The sequence below is a fragment of the Pezoporus wallicus genome, unplaced genomic scaffold (assembly GCF_028554395.1).
Source record: "Pezoporus wallicus isolate ANWC-B61680 ecotype Strahan unplaced genomic scaffold, APGP_CSIRO_Pwel_v1 scaffold_14666, whole genome shotgun sequence".
In the NCBI taxonomy this organism is placed as follows: Eukaryota; Metazoa; Chordata; class Aves; order Psittaciformes; family Psittacidae; genus Pezoporus; species Pezoporus wallicus.
In genome coordinates this window covers 85,257-101,004 of record NW_026637956.1, presented here as the reverse complement: position 1 = coordinate 101,004, position 15,748 = coordinate 85,257, and the positions used below count along the sequence as shown (strand labels likewise).

At 42.9% G+C, this 15,748-nt stretch overlaps 1 protein-coding gene across 4 annotated transcripts; it reads right to left on the bottom strand.

The window, feature by feature from the left end:
* Nucleotides 1–3,503: 3,503 nt before the first annotated feature.
* On the bottom strand, nucleotides 3,504–15,025 carry COPS3 (COP9 signalosome subunit 3). 4 transcript variants are annotated; one of them, XM_057408473.1, is made up of 12 exons: nucleotides 14,970–15,025; nucleotides 12,472–12,601; nucleotides 10,835–10,947; nucleotides 10,681–10,730; nucleotides 9,618–9,710; nucleotides 8,771–8,950; nucleotides 7,371–7,511; nucleotides 6,131–6,304; nucleotides 5,185–5,271; nucleotides 4,753–4,866; nucleotides 4,086–4,166; nucleotides 3,504–3,843 (listed from the first exon to the last, which is right to left on the bottom strand). In XM_057408473.1, exons 1-12 carry the CDS (start codon nucleotides 15,022–15,024, stop codon nucleotides 3,790–3,792), a joined length of 1,272 nt encoding a protein of 423 aa, XP_057264456.1. In that variant the 5' UTR covers nucleotide 15,025; the 3' UTR covers nucleotides 3,504–3,789. The 4 variants fall into 4 exon arrangements, with proteins under 4 accessions (XP_057264456.1, XP_057264457.1, XP_057264458.1 ...); XM_057408474.1 differs by lacking the exon at nucleotides 14,970–15,025 and adding an exon at nucleotides 12,770–12,922; XM_057408475.1 differs by lacking the exon at nucleotides 12,472–12,601.
* Between the last annotated feature and the right edge of the window lie 723 nt (nucleotides 15,026–15,748).

Genomic DNA, 15,748 nt, shown 5'->3' with positions numbered 1-15,748 from the left:
GACTCTTCGATGCCAGTTCTCTATTAAACTACCCCAGTTCCTCTTCACCGAATCAAGTTGTATCGCTATCCCTAGAAAGCTGATGGAAAGATAAACCAAATTCCATGGGAACTATTAATCCTTTCAGGCTTCAGAATAACGAAGTACTGGAGCCCCCCACCATTCGCTTTACATTGATGGCTTTTAAACACCCAATTCTGAACAGAAGCAGTTAAGCCTTCCACAAGGTACCAGGATAGAGCATTCCACTGAGTAAAATGTACTTAAATCCCAAGAAAGAGCAGCTATCACCAATACTAGTGCAACAATTGCCTCTGGATCCATCATGTATGGGCTAAATTCTGCCTCTGGAGAAAACGGTACTCGGAGGATTATTGGCACACAAAGATACCAAAGTGTTTGATCCAACATCTGATCCTGGAGGCCATGCTGGACACTTGTAGCAACACTTCCCAAGGAAAACGCACTGCCTGCACAAGAACTCGTTGCTACTCAAGGTAATTCCATAGAGCTTGGACAAGGGGTTTGAACCAGCCCTGAGAGAGGATGCTGCCACGCTAGCAGCCAGCCAGCCAAAATCACACATCCCGAGAAGCAACAAGGACAAAAGACCCCCCCAGACCCCTAAGGCAAAGCCCAATAAAAGACCCTCTGTCTCATTTAAGACAAACTAAGGATGACTCGTTTGTTAGCTTTATTTGCCAATGGTACATTTAAACAGGTGCTCAGGACTAACCTCTTCAGCCGGGGTGGAAAACAACTCCTAGCTTATACAGAGTGCCTGTGACAACACATGGTTGTTGTTCGGGAGAAGAGTTATAGAATAGAGTCATAGAACCCCAGACTGGTTTGGGTTGGAAAGGACCTCGAGATCATCCAGTTCCAACCCCCCTGCCATGGGCAGGGACACCTCACACTAAACCATGGCACCCAAGGCTCCATCCAGCCTGGTTGGAGAAGGCAGCTGGAGTTAGGCAGAAGCATGGGTGTGTTAACAGAGGTCACCAACCAAGGCTCCTCTGCAGCACAAAACCAGGAGGGGTGGCTGCACACAAAGAGCTTCTAACACCTCTTCTTTAATACATCTTAATACCTCCTAATAGGAACTGAATCAGACACCCCTCCTGTGGCTAAGAAGTGTAGCTGCACGTCCAGTGCTACCTTCACACCTGCATTTTCTCTTTGCTGATTACATGAAAAGAGGACTCAGAGATCCAAGCATGCACTCAGTTATGTCATGAGCACATCTTGTGGCCATGCACGATGGGAAGCGCCAGAGACGGGACCTCAGAGAGCCTCAGCTCAGAGGAGCCCAGCACGCAGTGTTCTTGCACTTGATCAAAAGCCCTTCCCTGCAATAAATACAAATTAAAACCAGAAAGCTCAAGCGTTCTCAAAGCGCCTCAGCTGACCACAGCCCATGCAGGCAGTTCCAAGACTTGAATGAGCTCCTTCATTAGAAATCTGACTTAATTTCAATAGTATCTCCAGCCATGCAGATGCCAGACTCTGTTTATCAGACTCTTACTTAAAAGCCCTTGCCTGAAGCACTTTTGGTGAACGCTTTATCTATGGATTCTACAGGTGGGACCTGACTTTGAATCTTCAACAGCACAACTCGAAAAGGACCCTTAAAAAAACAGGTTAAGAAATATAGTGTAAAATATCATTTAACCCATTACATTGCTATTTCTACCATCCTTTTGATGTGAGCATGGATTTATTTTAGTTACTTTAGGCTAGAATAAAAAGAAGGGGAAAATAAGCTGCTATTTGCCAACTGCATCTATTAGCTTGCTTCTAATTCCATAGCTCCAAAGCCATCCTGCAGCTCTGAGATTTTAAGTCCACACTCACAAGTAACAACTGGTGGTGTAAAAGCCCAGCCACTGCAACATGGGCATTGCTGGCTGTGACAGTCTGAGCCCTTGGCAGTGAAAGATAAGCCATCCACATCCTTTTATAGGTAGTAGTTTGGGGTTAGGTATTTGCAGCCCTTTTGATGGCTGCCACCCAGTTTTGAACACTTTTGACAATGCAGCTCTGTGCTTCAGCCCGCAGCATTAGTGATTACTAATTTAACACTTCCATGGTACCAGAGGAGAACTGCGTAAGTATGTTCAGCACTGAAGTCACTGCAGGATTAACCAGGCAAAACACACCTTCAAAAATGATAAATATCTATAGCTGCAAGACCAGTAAGGCAAGTGATGCAAAAACCTAAGGTGGAAAAGTTGCCTTTAAATATGGATGTGTCTATGATAGGAAGCGGCAGTACTCAGTGGTGAGCTGCTAACACTAGGGATTATGCTGTGTTTGATACTAAACTGCAATTTTAGACTTTTAAAGACATCCTTCACCACCCAGACAAGCACCTGGGGACATATCCCTTCTACTAGAAAGCACCCGCTGTCACAGAGGCTATGCTGGAATTGACACCAATTCCAAGTACAAATCCCAGTGGGTCTGTATCAACACTGGAAGCACAAATAGGCTATTTTCAACCATGGGTGACCTCAATATCTACAAGCTTCACATGGCAACAGCCACAAAAGCTCAGCTCCTGCTTCAGCACCTGAAACAAAGCTGGCAGGTTAACAGCAGCAAGCAGCTCTTAGGCGTTTCAGTAGGAAGCACTGGTTGCTGACATTCTCATGTTCTGACTCGATGACAGATTTATTTATGCCTGATAGTAGATTTGCACCTACATGAAGTGTGTCAAAGGTGTTTGAACAGCGAGAATCGTCAGATACACGAGAACTACAGAAAAAGAGCCCGCTGATTTAAGTGGTGAAGCATCCAACCACCGAGTTTTCATGTTTAAAACAGTGAATTAAAACCCAGGTAGGATTCCAGCATGTTATTTCCAAATAAAATCCTGACTTTTAAGAGCTCTAAAGGATAATTCTGTTTACGTTCCATGGAGAATTCTTTTCTTTGGAAACAAAGATCTACAGCATCACCTTCACTTGAACTGATTACCAGTTTGTTGAATACCTTCACGCCAATTGGATAGAAACAAAGATTTAAATGTCTTTCAGCATAAACAACATCCTATCTAGAATCCTCCAGAACACTGAGCTCTTCCAAATATCCTCTGGTTTAGGTCTAGAAAGTCAGACCCAAGAGGAAATATTAAGAGACATTCTGTACCAGAAACTTAACACCATCAATAGTGGGGTTTTCAGCACATCCACCTCACAAGGACTCATTAATACGCTCATCCTTTTGGGAAGAACACAGGTCTTCGTTCATCCTTTAATAGACAGCAGCCAGCTACACCGGGCATAGGCAAATCATCATGTAGAGAGTGAAACTCCAGCCCTCTCCCCCCACCAATACATACACATCTGCACTTTGAGCCAACTTTAAATACAGAGTAAAGAACGAGGAATTATCTTGGATGTGAACCAACACTAGTTTGTATTCTTCCCTGAATAACACTTTTCTTTTGCAGAAGGGAAATAAAGGACTGCTACAGAAACACAGCAACATTCAAACCCTTTAAAACAAAAGGTAGATTATTTAATGCATTAATGATGTTAATCTGAAGATAAATAAATCCACAACAGACTTTTACGTTTCTTTTTGAGATTTCCTTTTTCTTTGCAGAGAATATTTCTGATATTATACAGTACTGAGAGGGTGTTCTTTTATGTTCTTAATGTCCAGGTGAAAAGCAAAGCTCAGTTCTCTCTGCTCTCTTCGTGGAACTCCTCAATGCCCTATTCCAGGCGTGATTCTTTCATAAGCTTTTACTTGAAAGCGGAGTGGTGAGCAACATTAATTTCAAGAATAACTGGATGGTTTGGTCCCTGAGTCATCCTCTTGAGAGCCCATACTCTGCAAGGGAGAGAGTTAGCTCGTTTCACAAACAGGTCTGAGGTTTACCTTTGAGACAGACAGGTCTTTGAAGTTAGCAGGTAGGAAAATAAAGTGCGTATCAGATAACATGCACTTCCTTAAACACACGTTTAAAGCATGATGTCTATGCGTGTATTAATGTTATTATTAACACTATATACACTGACATTCAGTGCAACACATACTACACTGAATCTCTTGCAAGACATTAAATCACTTACCTTCTGCACAAACTGAGGGTTCACAGTGATCTCTTGATCCATGGCTTTCAGTCGTTCATCAAGCTCTATACATTTCAGCATCTTAAAAATACGTATCAAGTTAATTACTTGGTCCAGCTTGCTCAAGATACTTCACGGCTGTGTTGTGTAGAACCAATAACCTTTGCCATCACCAAAGTTCCATGTCAAAATGTTCTTATCCCTCATCTCTCCTAACTGTCACATTATTTCTTATTCCCTTATTTTGATTCACGTCTTCCTAACAATCCTTTCCAAGGCCACTGACAGACAGCCCCATGAGGGTCAACCACCTCAGCTTACAGGCAGGTTACTGACAGCTAGTGCAAGTGATCCTTGAAGGCTAAAACTCTAAACCCAATCTTTCCAATCCATTCAGTTCAAGTAACTCCACATCAACATCAAGCAGTCGATCTGCTGAAACATCTCAAGCTGTACAGAGGATACAATAGGGAACGTGTTGACAGTAACTGACTATCAATCTAAACCCCCTTTAAATACCACTACTGTGAAATAGGCTAATAATGATTCATAGCCCTCAATCTCTTCATGTAAGTCACCTACACTGGCTTCTCCCAGCAGCTCTCTGATTACAGGCTAAAGTACTCTGGTAGCAATTCCAAAAGCAGTTAAGATCTTAAAGACTTACCTCCTGGTCAATGTTATGGAGCATAGCTGGATTGTTATATTTTTCAGGATTATCATGGAAACAGACCATACCATCTTTCTGGTTAATACTTGCAAAGATTTCACCATCTTCTATCTGAAATGAGAAAAGGGTTAACATAAGGCATCACCAAGAAGAGAGTTTTGAGTAACTACAGAACACAGGCTCCTTGTAGAATCATCTTGTTTGCTTCTTATTTCCTAACAGCTTCCCAAAGACAAATGCTGCGTGGTGGAGAATCCTGCTATGACTTTTTGAGAACAGTCTAAACACCACAGCACACTGACAGTATTTCCTTCACCCTGAAAGGGAACCATTCTTCAGGCACTCAGAACACCCACCACCAACCCAGACACTTAAATACACTGGAACAAGTTTTAAGTGAGGATAGTTCAGCCAAGTCTCGAGTCTCACCATGTGGAGGACGTATTTTTCTGCTTCTTGGGGCCCCGACAACTGCACTCGACTTGCCATGTCTTGTAATGACAACGTTAAAAATGTCTGAAATGTAGAAAGTATCAAACCATTAAAGCTAGATGTGAAGAACTTTTCTAATCCAATTTGTGAAGCCCAATGGGAAAAAACTAGTGGGACACAGTTATTACTTATAAAAGCCCCATGAGAGAGAAGTCAGCTCTTCCTCTGAAGACATGAATCTCTTACACTGTTCACATACACAGACCAAACTAACAGTCGTTACTCCATTTCTGCTATTCCTTTTTACCCCAAGCACAGTCCTGACCATGCCCAACCTCTTCCCTCACCTTTTTACGTGAATAAGGTGGCTGTCCATCCCTTGAATCTCCTTCAAGAGATGCATGTATTGTATTCCTTCTGAGGTTAGTTATATTGCAGCAAACATCATTTGCGCGTGCCATAAAAGAGCCTTCCCCTGATCATCTCTAAGGATTAATCTGACCTCTCAGATGAAGGAGCACGTCGCTCCACCGCTTCTGGTTTTCCCCTTACTTCAGATACTTCCAAAATCTGTCCTATTCACTCCCTCTTCTCTAATCAAGCAGCCTGTAAAGTTCAGTTCTCTCTTCTGAACAGAGATGAAGGTCACTGGGTCGCTGCGCTCACAACTTCTCTGAATATGTATGAAAATCTCATGGGCAAACCCCCTTGATAGACAGACACATTTATCCACCTTTTAAATAAAGCATAAGTAGCCACCTGAGGTGGTTTTCTATATAGAGCATTTTAGCCTCATTTGTTTCAGAGACACAAATCTCAGCTTTACTCATTTCTCCATGACATTACTGCAATATCATTTTGCTCTGAATTGAATACATTCCAGAGATACTCTGCGAGAAAAACTAATCACAATTCCTCAGCAAAACCACCCCCTTTGTCTTACCTTGGTTAGCCTCTGAATATTCTTTTTGTAGAGAGATGACAAGCACTGCTTAACCAGCCCCATATTGTTATCCCTCGTGAATGTTTCACTGTGTTTGTTCACCAGGTTTCGAAGCTCCGAGGGTTTATTGGTTGAATAAACTTGTGCTAGTTCATGGTAAGCATTGCTAAGGGGCTGCAATTAGAAAAATGAGAATCCTTTATAAGGAACATGCTGTTCAACCAGCCTCTATTCACTACTTCGACATTAGAAGCCACGCAGGCATAAAAGCAGATTTTAAGTAGTTCACCCATGTCTCATATCAAATAGATGATGCCAGTACACGGCATTAGAGCAGCGTCAGATCCTCATATGCTAAATCTGTACTACTACAATATAAGATTTAATAAACTTCATTCAAGGACCTCTGTACGACAGTTCTAGTTCTGGAAGTGCAAGGAAAAGGCCATTAGCTGAACAGTGTATGAAGTGAGCTGAACTCAAGGTGCATAGTCACTGCCCATCGATTATAAGACACTGTCATCCTTGACCACAATGCATCACAGCAGGGCCAAGAGAATCAGAGGGTGAAGACTCGTTCACTTTAAAGCAGCAACTGTCTGAGTTTGCTTATTAATACCTGGAGTTGCAAGATTTTGGGAGCTCTACAATTTTGGTCACAAATCAATAAACTCAGTGTTAAATAAGAACTAGTAGTGTGTTATTTATTGAGGATCAGAACTCTCTCACTAATGTTTTTCTCTTCCACCCTACACCTCCTAATCTCAATGCTTACAGACTGCAAACTTGCAGCTTTTTCAGCAGCTTTTATTCTTTATAAAGCTGGGGTTTTGGAATAATCCATTTAGCATTTCATACTTCAACTAGATGAAGTTACGGGCTGAATGTTCTTACAAGGACACTGGACACTGAAAGCCAAATGAAAGTCGAGTCTTGTTTGAGTTCTAACATAAAACAGTATCAAGGGATGTGCAGTATCAGTGAAGAGAATACTGGTAAGTACCATTCAACCCTAAAATTCCTCCAAATTTATGTTTAAAAACCTGTATCCCAATATGAACAACAAAGTTTGTTTGTACAAGACACTCTTTAGCTATTGTACTCTAGAAAGGCAGCAGGAGATTGTCCTCTGGCACATTATTCCATGATCTGCAATGTTAAAAAGTACCATCAAATGAGGGTAGGAAACGTAAACTCAGCTTTATTGCTCTGTTATTTAACTGTATTCACAAAGACTTACCTTAATGAATCTACCAACTATCTGGGAAGTGTATTTTGGTAGCTGCTGAACTTTGCCAAGTAGTATCAAAGAAACTAGAATATACTTTTTATACGATTCCAACATAATATGACTGACTGCCATGGCTGGAGTAGTTATTGCCTAAGCAAGAAAGAAAGAAATGGAATAGGAATTTAATATATTTACTGATAGGTCCTGGTAGCTATTGCATTAAGAAAAAAATCTCAGTTTCAAGCTGCATGTGGAAGGGATACAGTGACATGAAATTCACCTTTGAGCATTAAAGCTTTAAACTAGCTTCTGTCAAAACTAATCATCCAAAATATATGAAATTCTATGCAAGCTGCTCAAAACACATCGTGTTACGGTGGTGCCTACCTTCAAATAACCCTGTTAAGATAAAACTACACGTCTTTCCTTGGTCTATATCGAAAGTTGTACTAGAAATCACCTGCAGCTACCTGTTACCAGGAGTGATTATACACTTTAGAACCTGGATTCACACAGATCCCTAAAGAGGTTGTATAAAGCTATTACACCATCAGATCTCACATTTAATTATGCTGAAAGAGGCCTGCAGAATCAGGAAAAAGGATTTCAGTTTACTATGATGCTGCTAAGCTACTCAAGGGCTGACACTTGCATACAGAAACTGCCACATATTTGACAGCATTTTTCTCTCATACATACACTAAGTTTTCCCAATTTGGAGATTTGTTACTTCTTTCACAGAGAAAATGAAAGCAATATTGTGATAACCTTGACGTGTCACTCCCCTCATAAAATTAGCAAAGGTCTTAGGCAAACCCACTGCATTAGTTTTGCTTTAAGAACACACAATTGTGCACGTCAGCCTGGGAGCCGTTGCTATGCCAGCAGCAATAAACAAGCATCTGAAAAATATTTATAGTGAGATAAATTTAACATCAACCTTTGAGATGCATAGTTTTATGGTGCAATAGTTACTTGGCTGGAAGAGACCTTCTTAAAGGAAAACACCTCTAAGGACAGCTTGCTTGGTACTTCACTACATGCTGAGTACCACCATTCAGGCTGTACCTGTCATAAAGGAGCTAGTAGCTAACATGAACCCAACTCAGGTTGTATGCATTGCTATGATGAACACACACACACACACACACAACCAAACCCCATGTGAATGATGAGCAGCAGTACAGATCTGTTAGTGGAATCATATCTTTAAGGTTAAGAATGAAAATCATTGGTGGCTGCTTGTGCCTTATGTTAGGTACACAGCTTTTCCTGCTCTCCTTGGTGGCAATTCAAAGATGATATGTTAGCTCAGCACTACTCTACATGCTACTGTAGTAGTGCTACAATACGCTACTACTGCCTTTCAAGTGATCACACTTGAGACTTACCATTTGATTTCAAGTTACCTGTTCATAAAAGTAGAGTGCTCTTTCAAAGTTCTTTAGCCCAGTGTATATCATCCCACCATAGTAGTAGTAACATAAAAAGTGCTTCGCATCATATGCCCCATTCTCTTTACAAATATCCATCATGTCCACATCTAGATACGGGAGGGCAGGTTTAAAGCATTTTGCTAACAAACAGAGCTACAAGAAAATAAATCAGGTTGCCATAAATTAGCCATTTCCATTCAAATTTCCAGGAGGAAGAAGCTGAAACTGAATTCATCTGGTGCTAGCCAACAAATCTCACTCCTCCAAGAGGGATAAAACAGGGTATGTGGTAGGGCTGTAACACAGATTATTCTTTAACACAGATTGTGAGCTGTTATAAATTATCTGAATGCTAAAGAAATTAGACTGAGACAAAGCTGTCTGAAATTCCAGGCCTTACAGACTGCCTGCACTAAATATTGCACTAAACATTCCTGTCCAACCCTAAGTCCCAGGAGCCAAGAAATGAGACAGAAGAGCAAATTCAGGCCAAAGACACTGAAACAAACTGGCTTTTTGTCAAATCTGAGCAAACAGTATCTGGGTATTACACTTACGCTGCCTGTGTGTGACTTTCAGCCCAGAGAGAAGAGATGGCAAAGGACTTCTGAGAGTCATCAACAAAACCAAAGATCTGGGGACATGCACTGCACATTTAAAATGCATAGAAGGGCATTTTATTTCAGTGTATCATTATTTATGACTGGAGACCAGTTAAAAGGCAATTTAATACTACAGTACATGAACATGCATCTCCTCAAAGGGTTCTACCTATAAAATATGCTTTACTCTCACCAAAAGCCCTTACAGCTCCCCTTACCTGGCAGAGATCTGCGTGTATTGAGGTCAGCTGGTTTGTGTTCATCTGCATCTTGTCTATGGCTTGTCTGAGAATGCTAATTCCTCGCAGGGGCTGTCAGAAATTACATCTCTTTCAGACAATTTCTCATAGATGGCAGCACATTGGATCTTATGTTGACACTTACAAATGAAAAATAACACTAATTGACAGGTTCCATTCAGTAATAGTTAACTTGAGGTTCCCTTTGTGTAGGATACTGCAGTCTCTCAGACAATAAAATTAACCTGGGCTATACAACTTCTCCTGCTATGCTAAATGAAGTCATCAATTCTGCTCCATAAAGCCAACCTCATCAGGAATATAGGAGTGTGTATTGATACAAAAGCCTTTCTTGACTCCATGACATGACTCCCAGCAAGTCATAAAGGCAAGGCTCTTGATTTGCTCCACATAGACCAGACTTGATCTCTGCTTCTACTTCAGGCTAGATTTCACTGAAGTAGCCTGAAAAAAATCAGTATCTTAGCAACAGAAACATTGGTCAACTACTTCTTAATCAAGTTTCCTTTATATTTTGAGGCATTTCATTAAGAACATTATATAACACTGGTGAGAATAACACTGAAACCAGTATCACTGACTCACCAGTGCTAATAATTGTTGCAGCTCTCTCCTACTCATGCACATGTTGCCTGAAGAACATTCTGGGTACCACAGATTCTGTACTTTGTGTGAGAGAGCACGCTTTTAGGTGACTCTCCCCCTAATAATTCATCTTCCCTACGTTTTCCTTAAAGAAAGCTGGAAAATCTTGGTTCAGGTTCATTTCTTCTGAGTAAACTTAACAAATAAGGAGCTGCACAAAAATACATAACGTGAAGTTCGTGGCAAATCTTTATGAAGCAAGTAAGAGACTGTAATCATAAAACAGTTAGGGATGGAAATGACCTCAAGATCATCTTGTTCCAACCCCCTGTCAAGGGCAGGGAGACCTCACACTAGACCATGTTGCCCAAGGCATGTCCCTTTTAAGAGCTTGGATATGTAGGTAGCTTATATGTACTAGATAACAGTTGCTCACCTGTTTTCTCTCCACAAGGGCATTTGTTAACTGGTGGCACAGGCCAGCAACTAAATACAGTAAAAAAAAAACACAAAGAAAAACACAACACAGTGAAAAATCAGAATAAAACTATCAAAACCCCATATAAAGTCTGAAAATAAGCTTAACTTACAAGTGTCTGTTGCATATCTGATGTGTTCTCCGTTACAAGTGCTGATAAAAAGCTGCACCTGCGAGAATAACGTTTCGAAGTCAGGGATGCTGGGCATAGAAAACTTCACAAACCTAAACCAAGCAAACAAACAAAAGGGTTAGCACTTCACATTTGGAGCTTCATTACTGAGTCTCTGTAGATGCACGTAGATGCTTGCAAACAAATCCAAAGTGTTTATGACAGATGGCAGACGAGCTGCACAAGGTTTGAAAATACACTTTCCCTGCACACCCCCATTCTCAGTGTAGTGCAAACTGCAATTTAGAACAAACTATGGCAAATAAAGATCATTCTGTCTGCTACAATAGTTACAATCAGAACAGAAACACTGGCTAATGATGATGAGTTGTAATACTCAGCCACATAACTAACCTCTCTGGCCACTTTTGCCTCTCCTACAGCCGTCTCCTGCTTGAATGTGCTCAAGGTCATCTCACCTATTACATTATTAGATGTGTATCTCTTGTTAGGAGCATTTTCTCTTCACTCTCTGGTGGTTCCTTAGCACCTTATAGGCTTGCACACTGCTGCTTCTGGAGGATGAGCCATGATTATGCCCACCTCAGGGCAATGAATCCCTGTGCATCCAAGAAATGCCACAAAAAACTATGGGAAAACCCCTCTATTCCATGCTATCAGTACACTCTGTTGATACCATCTCTTCAAATAATACACTTTACATATTATTGCCCCATCCCTGGCAGTGTTCAAGGCCAGGTCGGACAGGGCTTCGAGCAAGCTGCTCTAGTGGAAGGTGTCCCTGCCCGTGGCAGGGGTTGGAACTGGACGAGTTTTAAGGTCCCTTCCAACCCAAACCAATCTATGATTCTATTTCCTCTACACACTTATCTCCTTCCTCTACCTGTTTAATGGTTGTTTCCATGTACCCCATGATACAATTCTGCTAACACAGTACTGATGCCCTGCTTGTTGTAAAGTCCATAATGCATTTTTATGAGATGCTAAATTGTAATACTAAACAGCATTTTCTCCATGTATTCCAGTAATTTTGTTTCAAAAGGGTGGTAGAATGAGTACCAGGATTCTGATCTTTCCTTTAAAAAGGGAACTGTTAAGCAATAGTGAAACCTGTAGATGCTCCACTTATAGTTGGGTACAGCTAGAAACAAAAGCTGGAGCTTCAAGGCCAAATACCTTTATCTCAGCATCACCAATTCAAGTATTATCTTAAACTACAGACAACAGCAAGAGCTTCACTGCTGTCCAGAGGCAAACAGCCAAGAACTGTCAGAAGAACCCATGGAAAGAAAAGTGTTATTTCACACTTACAGTCTTAAAAGTCAGTTTTATACCTTTTTGCTGCACACATATGGAAAAACACTTATAGATGCAGCCATAAGGAAAACAACCCCTAATATTAACACTTAACAGTAATGGCATTTACAACCTCCAGAGGTTTCCTTTGGAAAACGTAAGTTTGAGTTGGTGTTTTTATTCCTAAATGTGCATCACTAAGCACCATTCTAACAAACACAGACTGAAAACATGCAAAAGAAAAACAGCTGGGAGACAACTCAGTATTAAAACTCCAGGCAACATACTAAGCTATTTAACTGAAAGGAAGCACCACTTACAAGACAGCCAGAACACCTAATGAGTGCTCCTGCACATCCAGGGCACCAAGGACTGTATCCAGATGGGAAAGGTTTTTTGCCAGCAGCTCTCCACTCTTATTGATCAGCTCACAAAGCTGGGTCATTTGCCCTGAAACACAAAACATGCTGTCAGACTCTAATTAGAGAACACTCACACATTCCCATACTTCATGACACTCTTCCTGCCCTGTATAACCTGAGGGAAAAGCAGCATCACCCAGAGAATTTACTTTTCTTTCATACAATGGGCATCAGCTTTCAACAGTGAGGTACCCACCATATGTGGCAGTGAAGCTTCTGGCCTTTGGGATTGCAAAGGAAGCCCTTAGAACATAAACCCAGCAGGAAAAGCAGCATCAGCTCACCTCAGAGATGGGCTGCACGGTCTGGTATCACCACCAAGCTCCACCTAAGCCAAGTCTACCAAACTCTAACCAGTGTACTGCCATGCAACATTTTGCCTGGTGGATAAATTTATCTTCACTTGTACTTTTTGGGCGTTGTAAAGGGAAAAAAACAGAACAAAACAAGACCAAAACCAGTCTCCTCCACTCTCTAGAAAATCCCAATACCACAGCTTGTTCCTTGCTGCTTCTCCAGTGCCCTATTTACCACTTTCCAGCTCTGCTCATAAACATGGTTCTTTGAAGCTGACATTAACATTACAACTAAGCACCTACAAGAAAAGGCTTTAAAGATCTGTTCTTAAATCTGGTTTGTGTAATTAAAACTGCAGTGGCGTTCTATTTGTTGTGAGCCATGAACACAGCATGAAAGGCAACTACTCTGAATTAGGAAGGTACAGTAAGCCCAGAAACCTTACAAAGAAAGCAGATCGATTGTCACAAACTGCTTTCAAACTCTTTCCCCACCATCACCTGAATTAAACTAACCTTTGCTGAAGCAGAGGATTGTTTGAACGTTCAATCCTTGCAGATTAGAGAGAAAAAGCAGAGTTTCCTCTCACCCCTACAAAAATCTTCATAAAAAGAGGAATACTGCCTCCATTCATAGAGATGCATTATCCTCAACTCTCTTGGCCTTTTCCTTTGAAAAAGGAAAACCTGGGATGGGAAACCCTAGCAATGAAATGTTGAATTTGAAGCAATAGAAGGATCAGAAATTCCAAAGAGGGGACAAGAGCCCTCACCCCCAAACCGCTCTCTCCATATGGAATTCAAATTCCTGCCATAAGCATGGAAAGAGATAGGGCTTGTAAAATGCTCTGTAGCTTGATAATAGGTTGAAAACCTTAGTTCTGGTGAGCTCCCTAGTAAGAAATCCTTCCATATGACAGCTATCACCTGGCACTCCCCTATAAACCAAAGCCAAAACCCCTCCTGAGCAACCCTCTACCCACCAGCATCACTGAACAACTTGCGGTGTACGCAGACGTTACCCACACCAGGCCCAACCAATCCATTTATGTCACTTCCCATGCACTTCCCAATGCTGAGAACCAGAACCGAACACCACTACCGCGAGCACACAGACTTCTCCCATCGGCTCTCCCAGTCTCCAGCAGCCTCCCTGGATTTGCTTCTTCAAAGGAATGACTATCTGGCTTATCCCTAATGGAAGAACTTCCACTTAGACAACCAGAACCCCTTCTGCATCCAGAAAGCTTATCCCTATCTGGCTTATCCCTAATGGAAGAACTTCCACTTAGACAACCAGAACCACTTGTGCATCCAGAAAGCCTTGTAGTAAAAAGTTCCCCAGTTAAGCAAAGAATCACCTTTGTACCCACACTTTTTAGGTATAATTCATCTCTTGCATGTGATACCCCCCAGTAAAAACACTCTATATGTAACAAATTAAAGCAATGTAAGAGCAAGTTGGAGCTCCATGCAGAGATAAAGCCTGGGGACACAAAGGAAAGCATCAACTCGTGATCAGTTCCACGGAGCAACCATCCCACGCGGAGCAACCCCTCAGCACACAGTCTAGGAAGCATCAACACGGGAAGTTCAAGAACCAGGAACCGCAGGAGTTTGGCAAAGAACCGAAAGGATTCTTACTGTGGTTATTAAAACATTTTCTAAGCGCTTGGATTATGGTACCTCTGAGGTGGAGTCTCAGCCTTCCTCCCATGCGGTTCTGTTCATGCCCCACTTTATCCCCATGGAATACCGCTCGTGCAGTGCATTTTAAAGCCCACCGCTCAGCACCGAGGTGACAGGCCGGGCTGCCGAACCCCGGTTAAAGCCCCTGCGGTGCCCGAAGGCTCGGAATCACTGCCGGCTTCACCGCACTCCGCCGGGACCTCTCCCTCATGGCCACCGCTGCCAGCCGGACCCTGTCAAACCCCACCGGGACCCCCCCGGAGGCCACAGCCCGGTGAAGGCCCCACAGGACAGGAGGCTGAGGGAGAGCCGTGAGGGAGCGGAGCGAGGAGAACACGGGGGAAGGCCGCGGCCCGCCCCCCTCGGCTCCCGCGGCCTCCAAGCCCCGCTGTGCGCCCGCCCCGCGGTCACCTTGGGCCGAGAGCTGCCGGACGCTGTTGACGAACTGCTCCAGGGCCGACGCCATCTTGGCGTGGGTGCCCCATCCCTGGCAGTGTTCAAGGCCAGGTTGGACACAGGGGCTTGGAGCAAGCTGCTCTAGTGGAAGGGGTCCCTGCTTGGAGCTGGATGAGCTTTAAGGTCCGTTCCAACCCAAACCAGGCTGGGATTCTCTGTGTGTGCTCCATCGCTGCAGGAGCTGGTGGGCAGGGAAGTACCCTTCACCGCACCACAAGGAAGAAGGTCTCACTGGGGGATGCGTGCGTGTTCTCTCACTGCTTCCTCAGACACATCAAACTGTGTTGAAATCCTGTTCCTCACCATACACAAATGCCTCTGGCACAAGAGAAAGCAGAACTCGGCCTTAAAACTTCACGTTTTCCTTCCCTGTCAACATTCACCACCGCGTACAGCCCGGCTGCCAGTTCTCCTTCACGCCATGACCTTTCCCAAACCACCTGATCTCTCATTTGCCCTTTCTGTGAAGCAAGGACGATGCCTTCTATTGGAACACACTCTGGAATTAAAAGATGGAATACTTTGGAGCTGCTAAAGCTGTATTATTGCCACCGGTCGAGATCTTCCCCAGCTCAGCGGCTGCCTAATCCCGTTAGTCACACTCAGAGGCTTCCCCCTCCTTTAGCAGCTCAAATCCCTGCAGTGTTTTGTGACTGCAGCCATCCATGGTCCTGTATGAGAATGCCCGGAGTGTGATGTGCCCCCAGCGCTCCTTTTGGGGCTAGTTTTGTCTT

Bases quoted from the DNA above. Each gene is read 5' to 3' on its own strand.
- COPS3 (XM_057408473.1), bottom strand. From the start codon at position 15,024: ATGGCGTCGGCCCTGGAGCAGTTCGTCAACAGCGTCCGGCAGCTCTCG. The intron at 9,711-10,680 runs GTGAGCAACTGT...AATTTCTGACAG, and splicing joins CCCTTGTGGAGAGAAAACAG to CCCCTGCGAGGAATTAGCAT. The intron at 4,167-4,752 runs GTAAGTCTTTAA...CGTATTTTTAAG, and splicing joins TCCATAACATTGACCAGGAG to ATGCTGAAATGTATAGAGCT.